The 23,734-nt window shown below is 39.1% G+C and overlaps 1 protein-coding gene across 3 annotated transcripts in view; it reads right to left on the bottom strand.

Moving 5' to 3' along the window:
• Positions 1 to 23,734, bottom strand: part of SCUBE2 (signal peptide, CUB domain and EGF like domain containing 2) — a 46,943-nt gene that overhangs the window by 21,238 nt on the left and 1,971 nt on the right. For 2 of the 3 annotated variants that reach the window (XM_082193116.1, XM_082193114.1), the window contains exons 2-10: positions 20,010 to 20,132; positions 17,815 to 17,940; positions 15,177 to 15,311; positions 8,959 to 9,084; positions 7,417 to 7,533; positions 6,118 to 6,207; positions 4,528 to 4,644; positions 3,276 to 3,398; positions 1,035 to 1,151 (exon numbers count right to left, since the gene is read on the bottom strand). In XM_082193116.1, the coding sequence (XP_082049242.1) occupies positions 1,035 to 1,151; positions 3,276 to 3,398; positions 4,528 to 4,644; positions 6,118 to 6,207; positions 7,417 to 7,533; positions 8,959 to 9,084; positions 15,177 to 15,311; positions 17,815 to 17,940; positions 20,010 to 20,132 (1,074 nt within the window). The remainder of the gene's footprint in view (positions 1 to 1,034; positions 1,152 to 3,275; positions 3,399 to 4,527; positions 4,645 to 6,117; positions 6,208 to 7,416; positions 7,534 to 8,958; positions 9,085 to 15,176; positions 15,312 to 17,814; positions 17,941 to 20,009; positions 20,133 to 23,734) is intronic. The other variant, XM_082193115.1, reaches the window with a different exon arrangement.

The raw sequence follows: 23,734 nt of genomic DNA, 5'->3' as shown, positions 1-23,734 counted from the left end.
TATATAGAAAGTGTGGCAAGATCTCTCTCTCTCTCTCTCTCTCTCTCTCTCTCTCACACACACACACACACACACACACACACACTTAATTGTAAGCTTGTAAAATTCAATAGAATTTTGGGCCAAATAAGTGAGCTTAGTTCTGAAGCCTGGGGAACCTAAATATGCATATATATTATTTTATTAATCACCCTTTCTTCTAAGAGCCCAGGGCATAAGAACCCAAGATGCATAGCACAAGGTAAACAACAAAATACATTACTAAATAAAATGCATACAGAACTAAAATATTACAAAATAACAAATGTCAAAACCTAGACTCATGATTTGTCTTGCTCTAGATAAGCCACAAGCCGCAACCAATGTTTCTTATTGGTTTAGAGCGGGTGCTTTGTCTGGAGCAAAACAAACCAGAAGTCTAGGTTTAGACAACATGCTTAGCCAAACCATGATTTAACTCACAGCAGAAGAGCCAGAGGTGGAGTAAAGTGTCATGGTTTGGTTTACTGTTATGTCGGAATCAAAATAAAATGACTTGAAGGCCCAGGCTTTCCCCACAGGACCATTTTAAAACCATACGTGACTGTAAATGACTTTCTTAGCTTGTCAAAGCTACGTCTATGTATTTCGGTTAGAAAAAACTAAATTACAAACATAATCTGTTTTTTGAAACCTTTTTTAATTAGGGCTAGCCTTGGAGGTAGCTACCGTGCATAATACCTGCTGAAACCTATGGGCGTTTTGCAGGCAGCCATTCTGCAAAACCTCTCTCTTAGTACCCAAGTGTGGAATGCAACTAACTGTTTGTTCTAATAGACATAGTTGCTTTCCAGTAAAAGTGAGAAGGAAAAGTTACTTCAGCAAAAGCATGATAAATACACAGTTAGTAGTTTTCTGCTTCAAACTGACCAAAAAGGAGAAAGGCAAACATCTGAAAAATCTGCAGCACTGGGTTTAAAACCCACATTTCCAATTGATGTTAAAGATAGCACAAGCAATAAGCATGCCAGCAAGAACTTTATATATACACTCACCTCCACAATGTGTGAAGCCATAGAGTGTGTATCCTTTGTTGCAAGTACACTCAAAAGTGCCTGGATGATTGATGCATATATGGTCACATGTTCTTTCAAATGTACATTCATCAATGTCTGCAATTTTTAAAGGGACACTTCATTATTTCACTTTATGATTAGGAGACATTTATATACTAGGAAAGCTGGATGAAAAGAAAAGTACTGGATTTTTTTGAAAAAGTACTGGATTTTAAAACACCATGAGGCAGTTAGTATATCAAATGTGGCAAACCAAAGAGTAGAACTGCTGTTCAAGTGAATTCTTATGCTTTTTTAGACCACTGAAAACATTTTGTTATAAGGTAGCTGAGACCAGGCAAAGAGGAAACAATATTTATCAAGCAATACTTAACTTTCCTTCTTCTTTTTCCTACTGACTTAACAACGGTATAAAACACTGGTCTACTGATTAAAATGCCACTGACTGCAGAATAATAAAGTGGTTCTTTGTATCTCTGGACTGGCAAAATATAGTAAGTCGATAGCCAGCAGGTATTTTCTAAAAATAGAGGTGTTGGAACTTGAGGTTCTTTAGAAACTTTCCCTAGCCAACCAACCTTCCTAATAATCCAAGCAGGGAGGAGACAGCAAGGAAGGAAGGTGCAGTTGCTCAGAGGGAAATAAAAAAGTAGAATTTTTTGCATTGCAAGGGCCAAACTAAACATTACACACTGATGCATGTAACATCATTCTGATTGCCCTTTAAAAGGTGGGAAAGACAGTTTGGAGGCAGGTGTGGGGAGGTGAGAATGAAATAGCTGTAAGGGTGTGCCTTTTCTCACCTGCTATTTCCACTCTCCACATTGCCTCTTAAAACAGCTCCTTCCTCCAACACAGATTTTAATAAATATTTTCTTGAATTTAAAAAGGAGGCCACTGCTCTGGAGGAAATTTGGAAAAATGGGCAAGGAAGGTGGTAAGCACCCCCTCCCCTATCAGTTCTCTAATCCCAACCACCCCCTAGAAGTGGCTCTTCCCATTTTTAATAGGGCAATCGGCATCCATACATTTTTTTGTGGAATGCCTTGGTTTATCCAGAATACACTATCTTGTCGGTACTTAATACAACTGCTATATGACATTTAATACTGAAATCATTGTTCTAGAAATAACAGAACGTGGGTGGTGCTGTGGTCTAAATCACTTAGCCTCATGGGCTTGCCAATCGTAAGGTCGGCAGTTCAAATATGTGCAACGGGGTGAGCTCCCGTTGCTCTGTCCCAGCTCCTGACAACCGAGCAGTTCGAAAAAGCATACTAGAGCGAGTAGATAAATGGGTACCATTGTGGCAGGAAGGTAAATGGTGTTTCCATGCACTCTGACACTCCTCATGGTGTCCCATTGTGCCAGAAGTGGTTTAGTCATGCTGGCCACTAGACACAGAAAGCTGTCTGTGGACAAATACCAGCTCCCTCAGCCTGAAGAGAAATGAGTCCTGCACTCCATAGTGCAATTCGACTGGACTTAACCATCCAGGGACCTTTACCTTTTTACCTTACCTTTTACATTTTCTAGAAATAACCCAGCCATATAGAGGCCAGAAGGTGAACATTGTACATAGACAACACCCAGATGGAGGTTGAGATCAGCGATTAAAAGATAAGTAATTGGTAGGAAAATTAATAATAGGTAGGAGCTCAAAATACTGTATTCAGCTAGCACTTGTGTAGGTTTTTAAACTGTTAACATATTATTATTTTTCTTAGAAAAAAATAGCCTACTTCAAACACAATTTTGAATAGTAGCACAATTTTAATTAAATAATGAGCTAACTACTGATCGTTCCAGCAAGAATGTGGTTGGTAAACAGATTAGGTGGAAAGATGAGAGACTTAATACTAAAATAAACTGTATTCAAATGGTACTTTCACTTGAACTCTCCTAAATTCTACATTTCCTATTTGTCATGCTACATCTGATCTTAAAAAAACAACAACCAAAAGATAAAGAACAGTGGACTGAGTTTTGGGTTCTTGGTAATCAGTTCTGCTTTGCAGAAGTCATTGTCAATGATGGCTTCATAAATGGTTGTCTAGAAAAATGGATTAATGCACCTACTAAAGCTGACAGAAGCTGAGTCATGAAATAAATTCAACTCCAGAACATTATTTCTGGAATTCATTAGCACCTCATTACTACCTACATGCTCAAACTGTTCCAAACATATTTATATTTTTTATTGCTTGCCCCGACACATACCTTGACAAGACTTTTCATCAGTTAATAATTTATAGCCTTTTTTGCAGCTGCAATCAAAACTACCAATGGTGTTTCTGCAAAAGTGATCACATCCACCGTTACTGGCCTGACATTCATCAATATCTGTAAATAAAGAAACAAAGGATACAAAGCTTGATTTCCTTTTCTTGACAGATCCTAAAACAGGTAAATACCGTAAATATCAACCATTTTCTGAGTGCTCCTCCCATCTCCTTATACAGCAACCATTAGATTCTCTATCTTTTTTTAAAAAAAATACCCTGCTAGGCCACAAGGATTCTAGTTTCAAGTAATTATATAACATTTTAATATTTAAATTATATAACATTTAGGAAACATCTGAAGGCAGCCCCATATAGGGAAGCTTTAATGTTTTATTATGCTTTTATATATGCAGGAAGCCGCCCAGAGTGGCTGGGGCAACCCAGTCAGATGGGTGGGTACAAATAATAAATTGTTGTTGTTTAAAAATAGTTTTAAAAGTACTATCATGCTGGGCTTAAGTCAGATTCCCACTGATTAAACCTGTAGTTCATACACTGTGTGCATGACACAATAAAGTAATAAAATAAATTTATTGAAGGTTCCTATGAGGCCAGAATACATAGCTACAAAGGATGCTGCCTGTGAAAATTCTCAGTGATTCACTGTTCTGGTCTATCAGCCTCTGGCACGGCTGGGCAGCTCTGCTGAATTAGGTATGTCAGGATCGTTTTATGACTCCTGGGGCACAGAGGAAGCAGATTTATCTGCCCTCAAGAGGAGGCGCCCACAGAACCAGTGACACATGCAGAAACAAGAGGTTAAAGGGAACTAAAAAAAAGTGCACGTTGTTTTGTGACATATTGGTTTGCCTTATAAATACAGTGTCGTAAATTAAATGATGGAAGGTGGGTAGTTCATTCTTACACATTCTTCTTGCAACCCATATTGGTTCTACATGAATGGAAGAAAAGTCAGAAAATGCAATGCACATGCCCAAGAACCCCCAGCCAATTGCCAATTCTGGGTTACGTTTACTATGTATTTTAGACATGAACACCCTAAACACCCATTTCTAACTGTTTGAAAGTGGAGACTATTTAAAGGACCATATGCAAATTACAGCTGAGCTACCCACTTTTGCTTGTTTTCTTAATAATTTACAAATGGCAAGGTTTTCATTGGGATGCTGCAAAAGCAGCAATTTGTATATGAACATTGCAAAAAAAAAAAAAGGTCTAAACTCTACCTTTGCATGTCTTCCCATCAAACTGAAGGGTAAATCCAAGAGGACAGCTGCAATGAACACCTGTTGAGGTGTCTTTACAAGTGCGATCACAGCCACCATTATTTACTGCACATGTTTCTAAGGAAAGGAAATAAAATCTGGCATTTGCAGAAGGAAAAACTAAAAGAGAATTTAAAAGCAGCATGTGGTATTTGATCTTTTCCAACTGAATTACTTCCATTCTAACTTGCCAATTTTAAATTAAGATATGGACAACTCTGTTACAGAAAACTTAAATTATAGCTTCAAAAAATTTTAACAGAAGATGTGACAACTGTAGCCAAATGTAAAGAAGGGGGAAAGCAAAGCCATGCTCACTGGCTCAACTCCATCTGCTGGGTCCCTGTTGCTGGTCCTGCCATCCTCCACATTTTGGAGGGCAAAGGACTGCAGTAGGGAACCTGCTATGCACATGTCAGGCACTTTGTAATTTAGACTCCTGATCGGGCAATGGGAGATATTACAGGGAGGGCAAGGCCAGGGAACTCATCCTGCTCTTCACTTCACGTGTTGGTAACCACGTGAAGGCATGATGCCTGCCTAAGATCCTGTGGGATGGACAACTGACTACATTCACCCAAAGGATATGGACTCAGGCTTCATGTTTCCATGACAGAAAGTGCACTCAAATGTAAAAGAGCACTCTAAGTCAAGTGAAGGTGAATGGATGTATCAAAGAAGAGGGTGTGCTTAACCACATTATCCTTAGCAGGCCACAGGTTTTTTTGGAGCAAATTAAGAGAAAGTACATGCCTTAATTAGGAAAATAACATTTTAAGGTCTTTAAATTAAGATAGGGGTTCTCATATCCTGCAGAATAGATGAATAGGCTTGAAATTTAAATTAATGTGAATGAACTCAATTCCTGGCTTTTGTGCAGAACTGCAGCTATGGCCCAAAATATGGCTATTCCTCCTCCCGAGGCAGACCAGCAGACTGGAAAGTGGAACGGATTCAAATCACAGTCTTAGGACTGTATTCTCTGCATCTTTACAAAGTCTCCTTGTCTGGGACACTACCTGAAGCACAATATTTGAAGGCAAGTCCTATTTTACTTCAAGAGAATTTCATTTTAATCAAGGGTGCTTGATCATTCCCCATTGTACATGATTTCTACATGCTTAGCCACATGACACGACTGGGGGGAAATTGTCTCTTAAGTTGCCAATAACCTCCTTCATAAAGATAAGATTGAATTCTATATGCTACTACAGATTTCAAACTTAGCGCAAGTAGGAAAGGTATAACCCCCTGTGGAAATGCATAAGTGCATTTGCATGAATCTGTGATACACTTGACAAAGGGAAAGAACACGATATATGGTTCAACAGAATATTGAACCGTCTTGCCGAGAATTTCCCATGCTAAACTGTACCAGCATGAAAGCAGGCAAAATTCCCATTGACTTTATTCAGTAGAATGGGTAAAAGTGTTTCCTGATGCTGAAAATAATCATATAAGCTACAACACTTAAAACTGGGAAAATGGTATTTCACAAAGGAAGGTTTGGTAAGTTATCAGTGTCAACTATCAGACTAGAGCACTTCTTACCCATGAGCAGTCGCCGTTTCACCCGCTTGTCTACATCAGCTCCCGCTGTTGCATTGTTTTCAGAGAGCTCAGTTGCAGCCTCCTCTCTCTCTTTAAAAGCGAAAGAAAAGTAGTATCATAATTGGCCCTACATGCAGTAGGTCCTACATTTTGGTTCAGGAAAGAATCTCCACCATTTCCTCCAGCTCATGGGTAACTTTGAGCTGTGTTTGCTTGAATCCTATGTCAACATACAGGAGTCCAATTCACAATGGCCGTGTTCAAGTATAAAGCCTGTCATTAACTATTGTTAGGTAAATTCATTTGTGAATGAACTGTGTGCTAGTGCAAGCAGCCTCAATACGCTCACTTCACCTGTCCCTTTCTCCCAATGGGAAATGCCATGGCTGGCTTAAAAGTGCTCATGGTGTTTTTCTCCCAAACAAACCATTATAGGAAGCCAGGATGAACTTGAAATCCTAATGTAGAAAGACATGTGTGATCGGATAGGTATCATCATCATGACTTGGTGGGATGAGATGCAAAGCTGGAATATAGCAACTGAAGAGTATACCTTGTTCAAAATGAATAACACTTTTAAAAAAAGAATGTTTCCACATGTAATACTTAAAAGTATCTTTTGAGTCTCTCTCCTTCCATTTGACTCGCATTGAGAACATTGTTAATGCAGAACTGAATGCAGAAGAGCAATGAGATGTACAGTCTAGCCAATGCACAATTTACATCTTCATCACAAAGTGGTTTAGGTAAGGTAATTTTCTAAGGAAAGGTCTGTAGCTCAAGGATAGAGGGTCTGTTTTGCCCAGAGAAGGTCTCAGGTTCAATCCCAGGCATCGCCAGCAAGGACTGGGAAGGTCCCCTGCCTGAAACTCTGGAGAGCTGCTGCCAGTCAGTGCAAGCAATACTGAGCAAGTTGGACCAATGATCTGACTTAGTTGAAAGCAGCTTCTTATGTTATGCAAACACCAATGAAAACACCAGTAAAGCCAATGAAAACTCTGCAGTTGCTCCTGAGAAATATTTTAAAGGAAAACAAAAGGGACAAAATATAACTCCAGCAAAGTTCTTTTCTCAATTGGAGTCTGGAGGATCAATATATTTTTTTAAAATTATAAGCAGACCTCCTTTCCTTCCAAAACCAACCATTCAAAGTTGCCTAATCAGATGTGGGGCATGTTTCTCACTTTGAAAGGTACAGTTTGACCAGCCAGCCATTTTTGAGCAAAATACGCAGAGATGGCTAAAGGCTGATGTCATACAAATTTCGTCTAACTGAAAAGAATTCAAGTGCTTACATACCAAGGCAAGTTTTTCCATTGGAATGCAGCATGTATTCTGGATGACATCCACAAACAGGTCCATCATCAGCATCTTCACATGTATGCTGGCAACCACCATTCCCATGGTTGCAAGTCACTAAAAAGAAGACATAAAACTGAGCTTCAGAAGCATTTGCAAAGCCTATGGAAATCTGAAGCTCAGGGAGACTGTATCTTGAATATTATATCTTTGCCCTCCATGCATTTGGCATGCCTATGAACTATTTTATCAAGATTTTCATCTGTTGTGTATGTACTTTGACACAATTACCAAACCAAAGTTAATTATAACCACGAGCAACAAACAAATTAAACACTCATTGACATGCCTGCTTTTAACTGACTTAACAATTTAAATTAATTTAACAAAATTAAATTAATTATACTATACTAGTCTTACATTTAAATTGTTTTTATTTAAATAGTTCATAATGGATGAAGCAATTTAAATCAATTAAATTAAATTAAATTAATTATACTAGTCTTACATTTGGACTGATTTCATTTAAATGGTTCATAATTGATGAACCAATGAAAAACAACTATCACGCTAATTCAGTAGGTGATATTTCTAGGAATATTTGATCCAAGAATAGTAGTTTAACACAGCTAAACGGCATGGGCAACTAATTATCTGATCAGAAGTTCACCTTAAAAACAGTGTATCTGAATTCAAAGCTGAACACAGGTAGCTCCTAATTTTATATTTGGCAAAAATCCATTGCCAGAAGGCAGCTCTGATCAAGAGCTAGTCAAAACTGAACACTAACTTCTTGTCAGTGATAAAATATTGCAGTACATTAAAGACTATGAGAATTTTGGTGCCATGGTCTGCTGCAGAAATAACTTCATTGGATGCACCTTAAATCTGCTCTTTCTTTAAAAGTGCCTCAAGGAGCTCTGCTATTTTTGCAGTAACAGACCATAGAACACTCCGAGAACAGCCCACAGTTTCCCTAGGAGCCAGGAAGTAGGTGGGCTAGAAAAAGTCTTTAGGGAGTGAGAGAACCAAGCATAAACAAAGGATAGAGGAAAGGGGACCAGCAGTGTATGTGGGTGACTGTGAAATATTGTGCTTCCTTCCAGCTTTATCTGCTTATAGGTTGTTCTTTGGGGTGGGAGAGTCAGAACCAGGCTGCTGTCTTGTAATAATAATAATAATAATTAATAATAATAATAATAATAATAATAATAATAATAATAATAATAATCTATTTATTTATACCCCGCCCATCTGGCTGGGTTTCCCCAGCCACTTTTGTGGTGAGCCTGGCTGTAAAGTAGATACTGTTCTAGGAATTGCTATTAATTAAAAGAGCCATTTCATCACAATCTCTGAAATGATGTTTTTGTACAGTGGCATTTTGAATATCTACCAGTTTAATACCTTATCTCACCAAACTGAATTTTAGATAGCGTCATGCTTGCAAACGAAGCCTCACATTAACTAACAGCTACAGGAATACCATAATTCTACTTGTTCGCCTTGAGAAACCGTAAGTAAGTGTAGAATGTTGCATACAAATGCAGCCTCTCTGGTTTCTGGCCAGTTCAAATCCAGGTCTGCATTCACAGGCCACTCCTCCTTTCGGTGCTTCTTTGCAGATATGGGCACAGCCATGATTTTTATTCATACAGCTCATACCTTCTGCAAAAACAACAAGAGGATGCATCAGTGTTCTTTGTGACTTTAAATGCAGATGACACATTCTAGATGTGAACTATTTAAATAAGTACCAGGTGGCCTTGAAACAATCTATCTTATTCAAACAAAGAATCCTGAATATTTGTACAGCAAGAGTAAAACCTTAATATGCAACACCACCACTTAATATTTTTCTCTGTGCTGTGCTAGATAACACAGGGTAACACTGCCTCTGAAGACACAACTTTGCAGTTTGGGTGTGCTTCTGCACACAGCCCTGAGCATGAATGCCTAGCTCTCTGAAGTTAAAGCTAGTGCACCAGTTGATCCCATCCCTTGAGTTGTCTGATTTGACCTCAGTGACACATGCCTTAATTACCGGTACATCCCATTTGGATTACTGTAATGGGGCTGCCTTTGAAAAGTGCTCAGAAACTTCAGCCGGCTCAAAGAGCTGCAGCCAGATTGCTGACTGGGGCAACCATATCCCACCTGGACTCATACCCAGCTATGGTCCTAAGGGAGAGGTTAAAGAAATTGTTTTAAAGCAGTTAAACCTTTGAATGATCCAATTTGTTTTACATGTCTATTAAACATTATTTATTTTAATGGAACCATTACTAAGTATTAAATTTAATTTCCTGTGATTCAGGTATCTACGCTCCACATAGCAATAGCTAACCAGAATTCAGTACAAACCAACGTGTTCTTGATGACAATGAATAATGTCCCATTAGCTGACTTCTTTGCCCTTTCCGGACACCTCATAAAACCATTTTGTAATTTGTCTCCAACAGTTGCAAGCTGTTCACACTCTTAACACTCAGTTACCTGGAGGCAACAGGGATTGTCTTCCAAAATCATGCTGCCAAAACCTGAAGTCAATTAAACAATGAATAATCATTCCCCGGGTAACAGTTTTAAAGACCCTCTTTCGGCTTGATTCAGTGTGCTACTAATTAGCAGCAATCTATAGCCCTCTTTGGTGTTTTAAATACTGAATCGTACTGTGATTAACCTATGCTTGCATGGGATTAACCTATACTATACTAACATTTTACTAGCTAGTATAAAAATAAATCTAGGTAGCAATAATAGGCCATTACAGGTTTTAAATAAATGCTCGGACAGTTTTACTGGCCAAATCCCTCGCTTCAGGCTGCAGAGCAACCTCAATATCAGAATCTATCCCTTTCTAAAAAAAAAAAAGGTCCCTGCCAAGAGCCATAAAAAAAATCTTGTTCCCTCAGGTCAACTTTCCCCCTTTTTACACTCAGAAAAGCCTTTCCGTATCTATTCACCTGCCAAGGAATACCTGCATGTTCGCCATTCACTGCCTGCACGTTACAAGGGTTTCTGCAGTGTGTGTTGTAATATTAATGTTGCATTATAATTGTTAACTTGTCCTAGGACCTTAGGGTGAAGGTAACAAATTGTAGTAGTAATAGTAGTAGCAGCAGCAGCAGCAGCGATAACAATCATAATAAAAACTACCCATTTAACCTTTCTTTTAGGACCTTTCGATGTAAAAAAGTCCATTCTTGAGATTGGGGGTGTGGCACGGGGAATATTTCCCCTATTCAGCATTTCATCCATGCAAACAACTGCCATACCTACATAACAGAAGATGGAGATGCTATCCCTCCAAGTTGCAGAATTCATTCTCTGCCTCTCTTACGCATGCATGCGCATGCAAAATGGAGCCCCCAATACTTCGTTTTTCTTTAAAGAAAATAACAATTGGGGGAAAGTGCATTTTAAACAGGCATTACAAGGATATTCAGAAAGTTGTGGGCGGATATGGGAGTAAACATATGAATTGCCTTTAAGTAACACCATACACTCTTGATGCCATACCTCTGACGCTTACACAACCACAATGTCATCTGGTACAATAATCATTCTACCTGGGCCAAGAATAATTGTTTCCCAGCTTCCCAGCAACTTTAGTTGCTTGAGTGCTGGGAAACGGAACACTTTCATAAATAAAAAAAAATTGACAGGTTGCAAGGAGACCTCCATACCTCACAAAGCAGCAAACATAAGCAAACAAGCAAAATTCAGCAACACCCAGTTGCAGTTTTTCCACCAGTCGGTAACACACATTTCTAGGTACCACTGAAAGGCTTTGGTACAGCAGTAAGTTCAAATGCACAAACAGAAGCTTCTGTATGCAATGCAGTTAAATATTATTCCTCTGTGGTAGGTCTGCTACTGAAACGTAAAATCAAGGGGGGGCGACAGCATCTACTGTGGCCAAAGGAACTAATACCAGGGCACCTACTGAAACCCACATTTCTGCTAGATCCTCTATCCCAAAATGCCACATGTCAGTGACTTGTGTATTAACAACCACACTGCCTCTTGTTTGCAGTAGTGGTGTCCAAACTTTTTTCAAAGAGGGCCAGATTTGATGAGGTGAAGGGCCCTGGGGGCCAACCAAAGGGCCAACCAAAGTTGTAGACCTTTTTTAGGATTGATGGTGTTTAAGAATTCAAGTTGTTGAGATTTTGGGGAAATTTTACCCCAGGAAATAAACTGCGACAGGGGCCAGATTAAACCAACCAGCGGGCCGGATTAGGCCCCCCGAGGCAGACTTTGGACATGCCTGCTGTAGTCCACACATACCCCTGATTTGTCAATCAGGCAGGAAATGCCTTGGCTTGCAGGTAAGCATACAGATTTATCTGCAGAACTGCTCCTCGCAGGATTTCACCCAACTCTGTTCTGCAGCCACGTTATTATTCCAAGAAGACGAATGTGAACTGACAACATGGCCTCTGAAGGCTCTGTAACATTTTAATTAGGCATGCTGTCTTCTTAACACCTCTATTTATGGTACAGATAGACTCCTTCTAAGGCTGCAGCTTTGGACAACAAAGGAGAGTGCCTACAAGGGCTTTGATTATTCTGCTCTGCTGGCTTCTTGATTCCTTTCCCAGAGTGAGAAAACTAACAAGACAATGATGCCTCCAACCCTTCAGAATACACAAAATATCCACATGAAAACTGGCAATCACTATTATGCTGTCAGTCAAACTCTTTGCATCCCAGAAGATCACAAATTAGCCTTATTAAACTCTAGTGTTTTGTGGCATTTGGAAGCTTCAACACGCCATGTGATCTGTCTGTTAGCTAAGAGGTGTTTAAGAAGCATTAAGAGAATTAACAGCTTTAGATTTCTGCTAACAGTGTAACTTCTTTGTGCCATTCAGAAACCAATGGAGACATCATTCAAGCAGGTACTTTGGTAAAGTTCACTGAACTCAAACAAACACTTCAAATGCTGAATAGAGACTTGTTTAGTTTTGCATGGGGAGGGGGGGGCGTTGTCTTGCACTCTTCTACTGAAAGCTATTGAGTGGGGGCAGCACATTCCGAAACACTACAATTAAATAACAACATACTATATACCCTTTGCCTGACTAGTTAAACACACTTTATTTGAAATGTAAAATAAATGTAAAATCTACTAAGTTGCTGAAGTTGAAAGCTTATTTAATCATTGATTAAGTGTTTCTATCTTTATTTATGAACAATTTTAAAAAGAGAAATGAAATAATGTTTGTTTATTGTATTTCCACATCCAGTCCTTCCTCCTAATGGAGTCTAGGGCAGGTAACAAAACTGTTAAAAGCAACATAAAAACCATTAAAACAAGTAAAATTCATCAACAAACCAACCACTGCAATAGAGCACACAGAAAACCCATTTCATATAGCTAACTACCGAAAGCTTGGCAAAATAAATACATTTTGATTGACATCTTAGTGCAGGCATAGGCAAACTTGGCCCTCCAGATGTTTTGGGACTACAAAAGCCAGTGTGGTGTAGTGGTTAAGAGCGATAGACTCGTAATCTGGGGAACCGGGTTCGCGTCTCCGCTCCTCCACATGCAGCTGCTGGGTGACCTTGGGCCAGTCACGCTTCTCTGAAGTCTCTCAGCCCCACTCACCTCACAGAGTGTTTGTTGTGGGGGAGGAAGGGAAAGGAGAATGTTAGCCGCTTGAGACTCCTGAAGGGGAGTGAAAGGCAGGATATCAAATCCAAACTCTTCTACAACTCCCATCATCCCTAGCTAACAGGACCAGTGGTCAGGGATGATGGGAGTTGCAGTCCCACAACATCTGGAGGGCCGAGTTTGCCTATGCCTGTCTTAGTGTCAACAGTGCTGGAGACAACTGAATCTTCGTAAGAAGGAAGCTCCAGAAATGGGGGACTGTGTTACTGTTCTGTGGACTTCTCCTGCAGATGCTACAGAACAGATCAAAGAGCACTGGGGAGGCCCTCCTTCACATGCTTGGGTCTCAAGATGTACAGGGCTTTGTACACCAGCATCAATACCTGTAAGTTAAATTTATAAATCTGATATCAACTTGAATGAGATGATGACTGGAGCGTCAGCATTTCAAAAGTACAGTATGTATTTGGAAAGTATTATGAGAATTAGATAACTTGTTATGTGATGGATACACAATTTAAAGCAAAATGCTCTGGATTCTAGCACAAACTATGCCAAGATTAGGAAAGGATAAAAGGCATCAAAAATGCCTAATTCAGCACTGTTTGAGCTATTTACATCAAGTAGAAGAAGTTGTGTCTCAGTCCATTTCTTCTGGGTATCAGCAACCACAGATTCAAGACATTAGGTTAAGGTGGGGCCTTGGTTGCAAATAAAATAATCCATTCACTGACCTGAAAACAGTTTAACTTCTGACAAACTTCAATCAACTCAAAATGTGAATCAATGATTCATGGGGATGGATGTTCATGTGATGTCCACAATTTATCTGAGTTATTTTTCACTGTCTTCTACTCTCACCAACCTCACATTTATCTATACACAGAATTTTCATTTGGTCCATGTTTCTGCTTTTCCACAGGCTATGTTATATTTACTGTACTTCCATTGGCCATTTAGATACTAGTTGTATTATCGCAACACACACTTTAGTTGAAGACTGAACACTGGTTTGTTTTCTTTTTAAAAAAATGTTTTGGTTTATTAAAGAATGGCTTCATTCTATATTTATCTTTGCCAACTTTGCAAACCTATACAAATTTTCACTGTGTTAAACCCAGTCGGGCCCTACTGACTAACCACAGACAGTGGAAACTCCCTGATTTAAAACTACCACTTTCAAGTTATTGCCCCCAGGGTCTCTATTAAACTTTCGTTCAATGCAGCCTCTAATCAGGCATCCAGTTTCATTTCTGTGTGGAAGATTTACTCATGGTCTTAAAACTAGGAGTTTTAAATAACTCTCCTTACCAAATGCTTAGGTCATGTAGCTTAATGGAAATGGACAATGGCAGTATTCTGTTGCTTCCATTCTTCATTTCAATGCGCAAGCTTAAGAGAAAGCAAACCTTCTTCTCCTCCTATCAAGCACTTATTTACCACTGGATTGATTCAACCTTTCTTTACACTAGGATCTTTCCCTTATAAAGGAAAAGTTCTCACAGTCAGTCCCCCTGTCCCCTCTGGCACTATGCAAAGGCAGTAGGACATAGCCAGTTATGGCTCGTGCTTTGTGGGATGAAGGGGTAGCATGTGTATTTTGTCACTGACCTATAGTAGGTATTGCTTGCATTTCAACAACCATGTACGGTAACTGTGAAATGCAGCTCCGGCTGCCCCTGGTGGACAAAGATGTCCACCAGCAAGGATATGAGACCTCTCACTATTTCAGTAGCTGCTCAGGAATGCCCTTCAGCAGCTTCTATTCCACATAATTCAGCAACAGCAACTTGGTTTAAACATAAACCTGAGTGCAAAAAAACAGGTAAGTCTGGCAGGTTTTGGTGTTTTTTGCTGTTGTTGATGTTTACGTATATGTATATTACGTCCCATGTAAACCAGAGATCTTAAAGACTGGGATTAGCCCTTGAATTTTGAGCATGCCCAATATGACTTGCTGAAAGACTCAGATATAACATACCCAAGTTACCATGTGACTCATGGGAACAACATGCAGAAGCACACTCAAGTCAAGATCATTACTGAGCCAACCACCTAGAGGGCTCAATTCAGGATACTTTGTGAGGGAGGGAGGGTGGGGCACCCTTTCTGTTTGGTGGGAGAGAGACTTTACCTTCTAAACGGTGAATACAGGTATGCTGGTTATCACTGAGGAAAAATCCATCATTGCAAATACATTCGTAGCTCCCTACTGTATTGACACAAATATGTTGGCAGCCTCCATTGTTGAGCAAGCATTCATCCATATCTGAAAAATAAGAGGCAGCAGATTTGTACCAGCTGTTATTGGTCAACACAGCAGCCTGTACTAACCACATAGGAAAGGTCAATTAAGCCATGATGATAATAAAACACCCAATAGGTTGGCCAGTTGTCTTTATTCTCCCTTTCTCCTCACTGGTAGGATGGGCACAACAGAATTCAACACTACAGGCATGATCAATATAATGATGATGGTGGTGGTGGTGATGATAATGATAATAATAATGACAATAATGATAATAATGGTGATGATGATCAAATACTCTTAATGAACATTTCCTAATATGCCATTTTTATGTAACTCTTTAAAAAAATTACCATACTTAAATAAAAATATTCATTTTTAGCTTTCATTGTTTCAAACTATTCCTACTTAAGGAAGCAGTCTTAAATTGTAGATTCAGTTCACAGGTCTTCCTTACATTAGGACTCCATTACACTTCATTCCACTTTTCTTTTTACAGTAATGTACTAGCATCTGACCAATGGCAACTTCATAATACCCACTTGAGCAACGTTTGACTCCCTATTATCTGATGAACTGATAAATATGGGATTCCATTAAAAAAAAAAGGCAATTTAATGCAGTTTTGTGATACTCAGTTCTGCACAATACAAGTCAATAGTTGGATTTGCTGGGAGGATAATAGTTGGATTTGCTGGGAGGGTGATGACCTAAATGCCGCTGCCTCTCACCTTCTGAAAGCAAGTCTTCTCCTCCCCCTAAGCAGCACTGCCACATCTCTCACTCTCACTTTTAATTCCTCATTCATTGTCTGAAACATCTGTTTCAGGTGAGAGTGGGAAGGAGAAGCAAATCCTTAGATTGGCCCCTGGTAAGTCAGGCAATGCTCCAACTTTTTATGTGTTAGTTCGACATATTATCTAGACCCAAAATATGGAATTATTTGTGACATTTGCATGTAGCCTCGTAACATAAAATTCTAATTGAATGTTAAAAATGCTCTTGACGTTTGGTAAGCTTTCTGTGAAAAGGCACCATTAAGGTTCAAAAGACTGACTGCATTCTGCTGCAACACTAAACCATGAAAAGGCTTATTTTACTGTCTGTGTGTTTCCAACCATATTCCAAACCAAGAAAAGAATAAACCGAACCACAAACAACGAAAAGAATAAAGGCTTGTTTTCCTTTTAAAAATGAAAACTGTGTAATATAAATTACAGGAAAGGAAGCTAAATCTGTGCAAGATTCTATGTAGATAAATGTTCATTTTCTTTCATTCTTTGTTCCCTTTGGCTTCCCTGATCACTGAACCTAACCCTCCCCAGCAGCTTTAGGAGAGTTTTGTTGCCTTTTGACTCTCTGGCGATCTTCTCTTGAGCTTCTCACACACCTGTCTCCAAGGTGGTTGGCCGCAAACTCTATGGCAAACCTTAGGGTCTGGCACTGAAACAACTTCAAGCAGCGAGTCATTACAAGTAGCAACAATCCCGTAATGTATTCTACCTCAAAATATCCTTAGGAAGTAAGGAAGAAGACCGGAGAAATGAAATTAATTGAATTAATTGGATCTTAGGGGGAAGGTGGGGAGAGGATAGGAGAAAGAGAAGCTCATAAGATATTCTGGACCTCCCAAGTCTTGAGTGATTATTCAAAACATTAGGCATCGCTCCTTCTCACACACAAAACACATGTGTGTATATGCGTGTGTTTGTGATATGCTGTGTCTTATACTTGCCAAGAGTATTGCTACCATTTTCTTCTGACAGGTTTCAACAGCTACATCAATTTCAACCAAGGACAGCAACACTTCTTAAATAGGGCTGTAACAGTGGACAGGAGAAGAATGTGGACAAACGGACTGGTGGGTCAACAGGGTGGGAGGCACAATGGCTATGACCTTCCAGTGCATTTAAATCTTTCTGCAACCCTTTGCATACAAGAACCCAGGAGCCATACTCTTAAAAGTACAGAATTGTGGGGGAGAGAAATGAGACCATTATACTTTTCCAGGGCAATATTCAACTAACTTTTGCCACTAGTGTAAGTGATGTCCGTCCTGTTTTGCACACCCAGTGCTGTCCCCAAAAAGCTCTTCCAGAGGGTTAGAGGAACCACCAGAACAGATTTGTGGGGGAAGAGAGGGGGAGAACATTCTGTGGTGCAAGGAAAAATCTTTGCACTGACATAACCTTAGCAGCAGCATTACATTGAATGCAACCCAAATACTTTCCCCAAGCATTTTGTAATAATGAGTCAATTGTGCATGAAGCATATTGCTTAGGCCTTTGGTTTGGAAACAATGATCTTCTGGTTCCTTTCTGTCATTTATTTCTAGATATGCACTCAAACAGTAGCACCTCCATTTCAGAGATGGCAAAACTCCAAATGACCAAACCACCTTTTAGATTTTTCTCATTAAGATAACATTGCTTTTATTCAACCATCTTAAATTTTTTCATGCTCATAAGAAAATATAGGTGGCATTCAGCACTGAGGCTGGAACTCATTGTAGCACAATCCTTACCAAGACAATTATGGCCATCCTGAGCCAACATGAAGCCATCATAACACATGCAGCGATAATTGCCTGGAATGTTGAAACATTCGTGCACACAGCCTCCATTGAAGTCATTATCACATTCATCAATGTCTGAGAAATAAAGCAAAAGTCAATATGATGGATGCCTGCTTGTTTGCTGTAGACAGGTCATGACATGACTATATTATATAAATGCTAGCAGTTACTGCTATCTTAGATCATATTTGCCTTTCAAATAAAGCAAGTTCAACAGAGTATTGACAATTTCTCAACAGTAACATAAAGCATTAACCTTTTTATGTGCTGCTCTGATATTATTTTAAGAGTTTTACATATCCAGCTGGGAATGTCCTGCACCACACTCCATTATATGGTGCACAGAGGGAGAAAAAATAAGTTACTACAGGCTTCTGCTGTAGCAATCACCTGCCTCCCCTCCCTTTCACCCAAGTAAGATCTTGTAGAAATCTCAGAATCAGTTTAAAATCTGGAAACCAAATTCTTCTCAAAGAAAGTTTCCATGCAAAACATGCACAGGCAAGATAAAAGTGAAACCATCAGATTCAAATGTTAATGTTTATATGAACATATGTGTATGTGTGTAATCTGAATACAGTGGATTTTTTTATATGGTTAGAAGTGGATTTCTTATATTCATTCATTGAATGAATATTCATTCATTCAATGAATGAATTCTACGAAATGATCAACTCTTTAAAAACTCTAAACAAAAATATAGAACCACCCTCAGGCAGTTAATGAACCTTTATGAACTTTTGATTGCCGTATACTATTTTTTTTGGCTCACGCCCTTTTCTATAAACTAACCCATATTGGATTTATTCTTTGCTCTTCATTTAATGAATTTCTGAATAAACTAACTAATTAATCCTTATTCACCTCCTTTGTATTTAAGGAACCTGAATGAACTCTTGACTCTATTTACTTATTAACCATGGACTACCTCTATCTACCTAACCAACCTTATTGGATTATTTTCCTGTCTAATTTAAATCACCATTAATCACTTACAATTGTAGAGTTGAAAGGGATCTCAGGGGCCATGTAGTCTAACCCTCTGCAATGCAGGAAGCGCAACTAAATCCATCCATGACAGATGGATATCCAGCCTCTGTTTAAAAACCTCCAACAAAAGAGAGTCCACTATCTCCCAATGAAGTCCATTCCACTGTTGAGCAGCTCTTACTGTCAGAAAGTTCTTCCTAATGTTTAGTCAGAATCTCCTTTCTTTTAACCTAAATCCACTGGTTCAAGTCCTACCCTCTGGAGCAGGAGAAAACAAGCTTGCTCCATCTTCCATGTGACAGCCCAGTTTAGATATTTGAAGATGGCTATTGTATCTTCTCTCAGTCTCCTCTTTTCTAGGCTAAGCTTACACAATTCCCTCAAGGCTTGAACAAGAATATTATCTTGTAACATGAACAAATCCTTAAGAAAACATCTCTATGTATAAGGCTATTGGATGGATTTAATGGGAATCTGGGGCAAGAGGCCACAGTGAAGGAGGCGATCAAAGCCACTTTTCACTGAAATAAAAGTAGTTTCCTGTGAGGACAGAAGAAGGGGGTATGTTTTCTATAAACTTTATATGATCAAGCTGCTCTGAAATATATGCACTTTAATTTTTAGCCTTTACAACTTATTATACACATTATAGTATGGATTTATTAATTGCAATGCATTTTGTACTATATGATCAAGCTGCTAGGAACTGTGTGCATATAATTCAATTTAGTCTCTATGAAAATTTGTTAGTTTTTGTACAATTTGGTATAAAATTACCATGCAGTGGCTGCTTGCTATTGTATTAGTATGGTTATTACATCTTATTAATTTGTATATTTTAACAGATTGTTTTATGGTTATTTTAAGTGATGCATTGTTCATCTAATCCAACTATGCTATTCATTGGATTATGTTTTGAACTGATTTACCTGCCTTTGGTTGTTATTATAATCATGTACCAATTTGCATTACACAGGTGTCTGAATGGTGTTGACAGTGCTTCCTGTACCCATTGTGAAAATGTTTAAACTGTAATCAGCAACTTAAAGTACAAACATACACATATTTGTTTCTTCAGCATAGTTTATTTAGCTTTAGCTAGTAAAGAGGGGGACTAAGCATACTTAGTGTAAAACTACAAAGCACATACATACCTTCACACGTCTTTCCTTCTCCACTGTAACCTGGTTTACATGTACACTTGTACAACTTTGGAGTATTCTGACAAATTGCATCTGGGTGGCAGTCATCAATCCCTTGGGTACATTCGTCCACATCTGTGAAAAGAAATGCAACACAGTAAAAATACATGCAAGTGATGTGTCCCACTCAGAAGTTCACAGACAAAATGTGAACTTATGATTGTAAGATGGTTCTGCTTATTACAGTAGCATCTTCCTCTCATATACAACTGCTAAATACAAAGCATAATATACAAATGACTGTTACCTTTACAAAACTTTTTATCATACTAGGACAGCTTGAAGGTACTTCTGCACGAATCCTTTCCCATCATAAGGAGATCAGGGTCAACCACAGCCAGGAATATTTAGCACTAGCAAAGACACACTTTGGGATGCAAAAGAACCGCTCCATGTCGGCATTCACATGTAATGCTAAGCCATGGTTTGTTTAGATAAAGTGTGGACCAACCATGAGTAACCATGTTTTACTTTCTGGCATCAAGTTATGATTTGTTGGCTGACAAATTGTGGCTTGCTTTAACCATGGGTTGGCATTAGATCAGAACCCAACAGCCTTATTTAACTACCGTTTGTTTGGCTGCCCCACTCGAGATGCTGACTAAGGTACAGAGACGTAGGGCAAAAGGAGGTAGGAAATGAAATTGCTCACGAGTCTCTAGCTGGTACTTTTCTAGAAGACCTCACTTTTAATTGTACATAGCAAGCGTCCTTTCCCCACTCAACTATTTCAGAAACATGCCTGTTCTTCGTATGGCACTGGCAGCAGCCCTATCCAAGCCACCCACTCGCGAAGTGCTGACTTGCCTCTACAATTTCAGAAAAAACAGCACTCAGTTGGACCATAGTGAACTCCTGCTACTCCCACTGCAAGGCCCTTTTATGTCTTGGCTGTTATGTGTCAGAGTAAAGTGAACAGAATCAGTATGGATTACTAAACCTCCATCATGTCCTCCTCAGTTGACTTCTCCCCACCGCCCACCCCGACAAACAAGCTTCAAATGCTCTTGCCTTTCTTCATAGATAAGCGACTATCACATTCCCATTTTGGAAGCCCAGGTCTGCACATTTTCCAGCTATACTATTTCTTGAGACTGGACAGCTAGTCCGTTCTGCAGTGTTCCAAATGTGGCACCAACAGATATGTTACAATACCAGCAGTTTTATTTTCTGTCCCTTTCCTAGTAATACCTAGCATAAATTTGCCTTTTCACCACTGCTGCACACTACTGCAATTTTCATTTAGTCAGACAGTTAAAACCCAATCCTTGTCTACATGAGGTTATGATTTGTTGCCCCAGTGTGCATTATCACTTTACACTTACTTATGTTGAACATCATTTATCATTTTGTTGTTCATAAATGTAGCTCGCTGGACTGGGCCCCTGGTTAGCTAAATGGCATCTTTGTGGACCTCACCCAGCTGGAAGAGCTAGGCCAGAAATGAAGTTTCCTGAATGTAACCCAGATGTCTATGTGCATTTACTTACTGATATGACTGAGATTAAAGCAGGTGCATAGAAAAAAACTTCAGCCCCCCACACCTAGCAGTGGTTTCATAGTAGATCCATTACCAGTTGGCCATATTCAGGCAGTCAACACATGCAGGGTTTTCAAGCTAGCTATCATATTTTCATAGCTTGTGAGATACTGCACAGTTCCCTACAGAGATAGGAGTACTGATTTCCAAGGAGGGAAAGCCCTGAAAAGTAAATACATTTCAACTGCAGTATACTAACCAGTTACTGAGGAAATACAACTTTATTACTGTGACATCACTGTCATAAAATGTGATTGAAAAGAAATACTAACAAATGGCGTTTTATATAAATGAACATTTAGGCAAGTCAGGGCCACAGAAACATTAAACTTTTACTTTCCATTAAACAGATGCTTATTCAATGGTGTGTGTTTTTTAAAACTGTTCCAAAATTAGCTTTTTGCACTGAAAACCAGAAGTCTCATCTGGTAAGAAGCATCACTCAAGCACATAGTCAGCAGTCACCTTTCCAAAAACAACAACTCACAAAGGATGTTCACAGCTAAATGATCCAGGCAGGAATTTCAGAGCAGGGCAGCTAGGAAGATGCAAAACTCTCAGATAAAGGATGGAAATGTGTATGTATAGGATGCTGGGTTGCACGAAAACTTCAGGAAGGGAAAAAAATGTACCAAACAGAAATAACACATACCTAGCAAGGCACCAAACTTTTGCAATATTTGCTTTTTGATACAAAAAAATACTTATTAGGAGACATTTATTATTGTGTTAAGTTTGAAGAAGGGGGCTAGCAGGCAGAGGGCCTTCACAGTGGTTGCACATAGAATGGTCTCCCAAGAGACCTGGCTACTTCTTTGTTTTATTTTCAGTACTAAACAAAGATCTTTTCTCCCACACCTTTCATACTTAATTTTAGCACTACTGATGTTTTTATATTTGCTTTAGCTGTAGTTTAATATATAGGGCCAGATTCAGCTAATGAGTTTCATTAGCAAAAGTGTGAACAAGGGCTACCACTAGTGATAATGGGCTTCGTCCCTCTTCTTCCCATATGCCCCCCAATTGGCTACAGGGGTTAAGACAACCTCCAGAACAGCATGTGAGGGCACAAGAGGAGGGATCACGCCATCTGGCAAGCCGAAATGCTTATGCTGATGCACATTTGCCAGTGCCATGGTGCTATGTTGAATTCCTCCCACACTCTTTTCCTTGAATATAGGCTTCCTCAACCTCAGCCCTCCAGATGTTTTGGCCTACAACTCCCATGATCCCTAGCTAGCAGGACAAGTGGTCAGGGATGGTGGGAATTGTAGTCTCAAAACATCTGGAGGGCCAAGGTTGAGGAAGCCTGTTTTAATATAGATCACTGGGGGAATTTCTATTGAATGCCTATTTAATAAAATAAATAAGTAAAACAGTTGCTCTTCTTTTTTTGTTCTGTACAGAACAAGTCCGGTAATGCCCTAGGTTCTTCATTAGCATTGTTCTTGCAAGCAAGCTGAGAATGCACTATATTTCAAGTTACTGTACACTTATTCCTATTTTCATGCCAATGAGAGTGCTGTATGATTGTGCAATTATAATCTGATGTCACACACACACTAAGGAGTCCCTCAAAAAGCTAAAATAGATCTCAATTGTCACAAGTGGTGAAAACAGAGAGTAGTTAAGGCCCAGCCAAAGTAGTAACTAGCAGGAAAAAGGAACAATCCAGGGGGTGGATAAATAGCACAGAAAAGGGGGTTGGAGAATTAAAATCACTGTTGTAAAAGAGAAGGTTTAGAAGGCAATAACACAAAAAAGTGTAACCAAATTAATAAACGGAACTATCCTCTTAGAAAACTGCAAGTATTCAGTCACTCAACCACTAAAAAAATAAATAATTGATGCTGGTGTCCCAAAGGATGCATTTAGTTGCAAACTGAAAATTAATGAGACCCCTTCATGATCAGTTCTCGTCACACACTGAATTAAACTCAGTTTGCATCATGACAATTTGATCAGGTGAATTTGCCCTAGAACCATCACTGACAAGAGTCCCAACGTCTTAGCAGCAGCAGTAAAACAGAAAAAAAAGGATCTATATAAAATTGATAGGTAAGAAAACAAAGCAGAAATACTAGCAGGAAACAATATAGTCTGCTTATGTAGCATATGCACCAACTGCAAAACAATT

The sequence above is a fragment of the Podarcis vaucheri genome (assembly GCF_965113315.1).
Source record: "Podarcis vaucheri genome assembly, chromosome: 1".
Lineage (NCBI taxonomy): Eukaryota > Metazoa > Chordata > Lepidosauria > Squamata > Lacertidae > Podarcis > Podarcis vaucheri.
The sequence above is the reverse complement of the archived record's forward strand: the minus strand, read 5'-3'. Positions and strand labels throughout refer to the sequence as shown.